Here is a 7329-nt window from a genome sequence, read left to right on the forward strand (position 1 = left end):
CAAACCATTTTTCCCGTTGTTAAATTAGCAAAAGTGGATTTGGACACGCCCATTTAGACGTTGCGCTGTGCGCTTTAGACAATGCGCTTAGATCGTTAAAATAGGGCCCTTAATGTTTAAAATGCAAAACTTATCTGGCAATTGTAAGCACTTATATACTGTACACACCTAAAAAAATGCACAGAAAACAAAACACCAGTTGGGCTGAGCCTTAGCACTACAAATAGGCCTCAGGTAAGCCATTTTGAGAAATTTTTATTCTGATTTATTTTGCGTGTTCTCCCAAAAAGTAATTTCATTTCTGAAGTGGACTTAAATTCATCCAGTGTTGCCTTGAACGACACCAGTGAAGGCTTAAGAGTCCAATATGATCTGATACTGACAGACTTTGGCCTTAGATGTGTTTATTTTTTGGTTTGTCTTGGCATCATGGTGGCATCAAACACCTCCACTGTTCTCTATCTATGGAGACATGTGAAGAGGATGGAGGACTCAAGTTCTTCCTCTGCTCTTCATTACCAGAAGCAGAAGCGAGTGGCTATATTGAGCATCATACAAACTCTGCTTTTCTTTATCTCCTCAGCTTGGCTAATGGCATATGAAATCATTTTTCGTTTGAATGTATATTATTTTGATCTAAGTGGTCATATACTTTTTTCTATTGTGGGCTTTTACTCTTGTGGTACAACCATCATTCTAAGTGTTGGACAGACAAAATTCAGAGTTCGAGTTGTAGAGATTGGGGAAAACTGGTCAGACTATCTCACAAAGTAACCTGAATGTGGTTAATTTGTAATACAAATGGTTAAATGTTCACATTTGAATATCAAACAAAAATAAATGTATGTAATTTAGGGTCAGATGTAAAAACTGAGAACTTTAAGAAATGTTACTACATTGTTGTATTTTGAGATTATTTGCTGCCATTTGCAAACCTCAAAGAGATTCAGTCATTTTACAAATCTTTCATATATGGGTTTAACAGAAATCATGTTTTCCTTTAATGTTTGCTTGTGTTTAATAGTTCTTATTAAATTTATACTGTGGTGATGTGGTGATTACTATGATTATTATGATTTCTTTAGTCAGACTATCATGTGTATTGAAAAAATGTTTTACTGCTAAAAATTGTTTAACATTTCAAAGCTTTCATCTGTGTGGATTGTATGAGTACATTTACATTTTTTTCCTTTGTCAGGCACTTAACAAAATATTGCATGCTTCTTTCTCTATACTCATATTGCCATATATATGTGTGTGTTTGAGCTATCAGATTACTGTGTGGGTTTCTGTTTATCTGTCTGTCTACAGTATCAGGGTTTTATATTCAGTTGTATTTTTATTATTTTATTTTTATTGCTCTTTCAGTAACAGTATGTGCCATTAAATATGGTTGCTAGCTTTAATATTTTTTTCACTGTAAAAATTATATGCTGCATTTAAGTAAGGTTTACTTGAAATTTTAAGCAATTGCATAAATGATGCACTCACTATATTTTTAAGTAAATCCAGCTTTTATTTTTTCAGGAAGGTGCACAGTGATATTTTTAAATATACAGGGAATGTGATTTTTAGTGATGGTAAAATGCAAGAGGAAGAAAAGAAGTCTCCATGAATACCAAACATACAAACGATGTCTAAAATCCAGAGATGTGGAGAATTTGTCACGCTGTGGTCGTGCAGTTCTGCATGAGGTGCTGGAGTGACATCAGCATCACAGTGAGTACCCTCTCTTCAATGAATGTTTATCTTCCTGATCAGATAATATTTACATATTTAAGGTGCTTGCAGACACGAATGATGATAATCAAATTTTCTGGGAAAAATGGGAAAACAAACAGCCCTGTTAGATGGAGAGAGGAAGTGTTTCTTTAGGAGCTCTTTTCACACCCACATGCACAGAGGCTCAGTGTTCTGTACACAGAAAGCAATACATGTATTATATTTATAAATATCCTACTGGTTTTAATGGTTTGTGAGCCAGGAGTTATTTGAATTGCCAGTCTGAAATAGTTCACTCAAAATTTAAAATTCTGTCATTTATTTGCGGATTGTTTTTCTGTTAAACACTATAAGATATTCAATTCTCCTTGGAGGAGATGTTCCTCACATTGAGGTATCATTTGAATTTATAAGAATTAAATTCTTTCCATCATACTTTTATGATGCTTTTTGGAGCCTGTATGAAAGAAACATATCCTTTTGTGTGTATAAAGGGTTTGGAACAACTGTGAGTATGGTGATACTTTTTCAAATTGGTGAACTATACCTTTAATGCTTTGTTGTAGTTACAAAGCCTATAGCCTAAACAACGATAATAATCATAAAACACAAAATGGCTGAAAATAGCCTACAAGTCTAGCCTACAAGTCTCACAGCACCAATTGACCATCTAAAGAAGATGGGAAAATGCATCTCATAGTTTTGTAATATGTTCCCCATAAGGTTTTAATGAGGCATTGCCCATTATAAATGTACTGTAACTGTTAATTTCTTTTGTATGCCACTATTCCTTCTACAGTATGTATAGTAGGCCTACATATTTCAAACCCTTTGTTTTCAGTAGACAGAGACAAAAGTTAAATTTTTTTCCAATTGCTAACACACAATTTTGCAAACTAGTCTGGTTTTATCAAAAAACTGAATACAATTTACAAAACCACACACCCAAATAGCAAAATACCACATATATCCTGCAAAATGAAGCACTCCAACCTAAACAACATATAACATTATCAAAATCAAACTTTGACACAAATTGGAACACACTTCATTCATATTACCAGATTTTTGTCTAACCAACTACACACAGATGGGCATAATGAAAAGTGCACGTTTCTTTAGTATGCTTTGCCATAATACTAAAATACTGTATGTATTAGATTGTTCACATGCACAAAAATATTTGCAGATACACACTGACTACCAAACATTTATCGTGCAATACCTCCCCCCATACTTGCCATTTTTTAACCCCATAGAAGAGTTATATGAAAGGTATATGGCCACCAGCCCTTTGTGCGCATGCCTCTTTTGCAGGCTATGGAAGAGGCATGTGATGAGATTGATGTTGGTGCGATTTAGGGATGGATAAAGCGCTCAAGGTGCTTCTTCCATCGATGTCTGGCAAGGGAATATATTGCCTGTAATGTGGACGAGGCGTTGTGACTTGTTTGGTGAAAAATTAAAAAAATTCAACAGCATGTGTGAGCAAACCAGTTTTGGAATGGAGCTGCCCGATGAAAGCTCACGTTGTGCCATACTACAACATACCGGTTTCTTTGGTCTGCATCATTCATACACTCTGATGGTATGAGAATGTTGTGGAGTCTTTCTAGAAATGTGAGAATATGGGCTGTGTTGTATGGTCCAAGGTTTGCATGACGGTGGAGGACACCATCCATATTGGAAATGGCAGCACACATTGTGATGTCTATAATGATCTATAATGGCTCTGTGGCCAATGACGTTCCTGTGGTCTTTTCTAGTGCTTACATCCTGATTGAGGTGTTAACAATTGACCATTCAGGTGTTTGGGCAGGTGGCACATATATTGGCCATTTAGCTCGTGTAGTGTCATTTTGAATGGTAGTGTTTTGAAAAGGCAAACATGTGACTTTATGTCAGATTGTTGTGTCTTGTGCAGAGAACTGTGTTCAGTGCATTTAAAAAGTGCCCTTGTGAATTGCAAAATACTGTATGTGTAAAGCAGAAAATGTGTTTAGACTTTTGGAGACTTGAGAAGAGGTGTTGCTCTCTCTGTGTCAGTTTAAATAGTTGTGCTGTTCATGTCATTTTAGTGTGTTAGCAATTGGAAAAAACTGTAATTCATAGTTCAGAGTGGATGTTGATGCAAGTTTTAAAGAGGCTTCATATTGACAGAAAAATGGGTCTTTTTGGTGGTGTACAAAACAGCATTTATTTTTTCCTATCTTTATGTATTATGCCTTTAATCATATTTTTTTTAATTATTGCTATGTCCATGAGCTACCACCCACCCTTGTAATGCACCACCAAGCTACCATGCATGTTGTAATAAAAATCAATCATTTCTTTTTGTGAAGCATCTCCCCTAAAACCTTACAATGCATTTAATATTTGTTTTGTAATCAGATCACATTCTGCTAATCCTAATAAAGATACCGTGTTTTGTATTTCACAATTTATGTTTTCTTTTTAAAAGGGGCTATGACTTGTTTTTTATTTTATTATGTGTTTTGTAGACAGATCACCATGCAATTTGAAGAAGTAAAATACACAGAGGTGAAGTCATGTGTCTTTTCAGATGCTAAAATCATTCCCCCTTAAAAGGTAATGAAGTAATAGTGTCATGACAAAAATGGAAACATTCTTCTTTTTTTTTAAAGTTGTACTTGGGCCACAGTTTTTTGTTTTCCAACCAAAACATTACATTTATGTTTCTATACTAATGAAATATGTTTTTCTTTTCCCGAACTTTATCAAATGCAATGATTGTCAAGATGAGCCTGAAGAGGAGATTTTGGAAGATGCAGTTTCATAAGTCTTTGCTTTGCCAGATCACCTGTGGTTAGTTTGTAAAACGTATTACAGTTTTTTTCGATTGCTAAACGACAGTGGGCACAACTGGAGTCACATGTGCAAAACTCTAACTACAGTCTGCACAGCAGCAGTTCATGTGGACCAAACTCTAGTTCGTTTTTCATTGCTTGAACACAATTTTCAAAACTTTACACACTTATCTCATGACTTTAACCACAACCTGCACAACACTGTGGATTTACAGCACTTTGTTCAAATGCTAACACACTGCTGTCAAAACTGTAAACCACACATTCAAAACACAATTGATTTTAGTCTTGTGCCTTTCAAACACTGCTGATTGCAATTTCCAATTCCAATTTCATATATATATTTCATATATATAAAATATTACCTTTCATGTACTTTTAGTTTCTACCTTTTTTCTCATTACTGTAATTCCGTAAATTACTCCAGACTACTGAAGCAAACTGCTAATTTTTATTTACCTTAAAGAATTATGATGTTCTAAATAAAATAATAAGTCATGTGATAAATCAATAAATAAATCATTCTTTGAAGAAAATATTACTGTGTATGAAGTCACTGAAATTGTTGAAACTGTAAAGATAAAAGTTACAGTATTTTGTGTATTGGTGTTTGATGTTATTGTTTTTCCTCTCAGTGTGTTGTGAGTGACAGTGTGTGTTATCTCAGTGAGGGTTGTGCATAGCGTTTGGCTGCGCTGAGCTGTTTTGAGTCATGTGTTAAGAGTTGTGCTCAGGTGACTTTTGGTAGGGCAGACTGTAGTTAGAGTTTTGCACATGTAGCTCCAGTTGCGCTCACTGTCGTTTAGCAATCGAAAAAAACTGTAAAAATAGGATTAGAGCATCTCCTAATCAAAAGTTTTTGATCAGGTCAGGATGTCTGCTAACAAGATGCCTTGCTGGTTTGGGTGAGTTTGAAGTCTCACACAGACAGTCCAGAGGTTATGAAGTCCATCTTAGCTTTCATTGATAAGGGACTACACAAAAGATTGTTAGACCCACATGTAAATCAACCAGTCAATGTTTGCTTTAAGCATCTCATTTGGGGGTGTGTGTTGAAAATATAGTCGATATCACTTAAGCATTCAGTATTCAAACCATTTGTAACCAAATCGATCAGATCATTCACTACCATAGTATTTCTTTCTCCTAATGGTGCTTCTGGTCAGTTTGGTTACAGACATAATCTTCATGTTTATCAGGACCCTTTAAGGTGTAGAAACATCTCAGCAACCATCAAAAAAATTGGAGGCAACTGAGCTAATTTGCAGATGTTGTTGCAAAGGGTCTGAATATGTATAATGTAAATATGATATTTATTTTTTATTTTTTCATACATCTGCAAAAGCTTGTTTTTTATGTATGATACTAATGTGTATATGGGTGTTGTTTCATGTTCAGCTAATACATTACATAGGAACTGTTTTCCTCTCTTTATGCAAAAGAACTTCAGTTTAGCTTTCATTATGTAAAAAAAAAGGATCATGGCTCAGAGCGTTTTACAACGAGCCTTGACAAGAGTAAATACAGCTTTAAAATAAAGCATTCAAAGCCAAATGACCCAGAGTTGGATTTTCTTCCATATGTCATGTATGATTTATAATTTTTAGCTATAATATTTCTTACATTTATAATTTTTTCATCATCATGTTTCCTGAAGGTCTTAATAAAGTCTTTGTCTATTATAAATGTAGGCCGTATGTAAATTACAGGTGGAGCCTTAACACCGTATCCATATAAAAATGTGTTGCTCTTAGTGGCCAAAGCCAAAATGAGTTCTTCCTTTACTGAAATGGGTCTTTTGGCATTTGTCATAGTAAACGTGATTGTTTCGTTCGTCACTATCCTGATCAACATCTTTTTTATCTGCTGTATGTTTTCTTCAAGAGAACGACCAGAAAGCTTGCAAAAGCCACCTCTTAATGTTTTACTCGGATCGCTTATTGGCTGCAATCTCATTATTAACATTGTTAACCTTTTTTTTATGGCGGATGCTGTTCCTATGCCTGAATGGATATACATTATTTTAAGAGTAGCTGCGTTCTATGCTGTGAGGGCAAGTTTTGCTGATTGTCTTGGGCTGAATGTATTTTATTACTTTCAGATTGTTCCTGCCCGGCGACCTTTTTTGATCTGGGTGAAGATGCACATCAAACTCTTGATGTACTTGATGTTGTTTTTTGCTAATATTTACACTTTATTTGGATTACTTTGGAAAGTTCTCTTAAGTCAATGTAATTCTTCTGTAGTTTACTATAATTTATCCACTTCCTGGAACAACACCACAGATTATCAAGAGGGTTATTATCATGAGTCCACTTCCACACATTATCAAAACTGTCATGAAGAGCGTTATGCGTTAATTACAGAGATTACGCTTATGTTTGTCTATTCTTTGGTTGGTTTTGTCATTATGGTGGCATCAAACACTTCTACTGTTCTCTATCTATGGAGACATGTGAGGAGGATGGAGGACTCCAGTTCTTTCTCTGCCCTTTATTACCAGAAGCAGAAGAGAGTGACTATATTGAGCATCATACAAACAGTGCTTTTCTTTATCTACTCACTTTTCCTAATAGTATATGAAGCATGCATTATTGGAATGAATCTACTTCGTGATAACCCACATTGCATTGTTTTTTCTGTTGTGGCCTTTTACTCTTTGGGTACAACCATTATTCTAGGTATTGCACAGACAAAATTTCGAGTTCGAGCTGTAGAGATTTTGAAAAAACGTGAAAAAACTTGTTATTGTTGTTACAGTAATACAGAAAATGGTTAA

At 34.9% G+C, this 7329-nt stretch overlaps 1 protein-coding gene across 1 annotated transcript; it reads left to right on the forward strand.

Annotated features, from left to right (window-relative positions):
• Positions 1-203: 203 nt before the first annotated feature.
• Positions 204-7329, forward strand: LOC141350175 (uncharacterized). The gene is made up of 2 exons (XM_073854793.1): positions 204-770; positions 6435-7329. The coding sequence occupies exons 1-2, from the start codon at positions 430-432 to the stop codon at positions 7327-7329; spliced, it is 1236 nt and encodes a 411-aa protein (XP_073710894.1). The 5' UTR covers positions 204-429.

Source organism: Misgurnus anguillicaudatus, chromosome 17 (genome assembly GCF_027580225.2).
Source record: "Misgurnus anguillicaudatus chromosome 17, ASM2758022v2, whole genome shotgun sequence".
NCBI lineage: Eukaryota > Metazoa > Chordata > Actinopteri > Cypriniformes > Cobitidae > Misgurnus > Misgurnus anguillicaudatus.

What these genes read in the sequence shown, in the direction of transcription:
- LOC141350175 (XM_073854793.1), top strand. Translation starts at nt 430, where the DNA reads ATGGTGGCATCAAACACCTCCACTGTTCTCTATCTATGGAGACATGTG. An exon ending in TGGTCAGACTATCTCACAAA is followed by an intron (nt 771 to 6,434) that starts GTAACCTGAATG and finishes GTTTTCTTCAAG; the next exon opens with AGAACGACCAGAAAGCTTGC.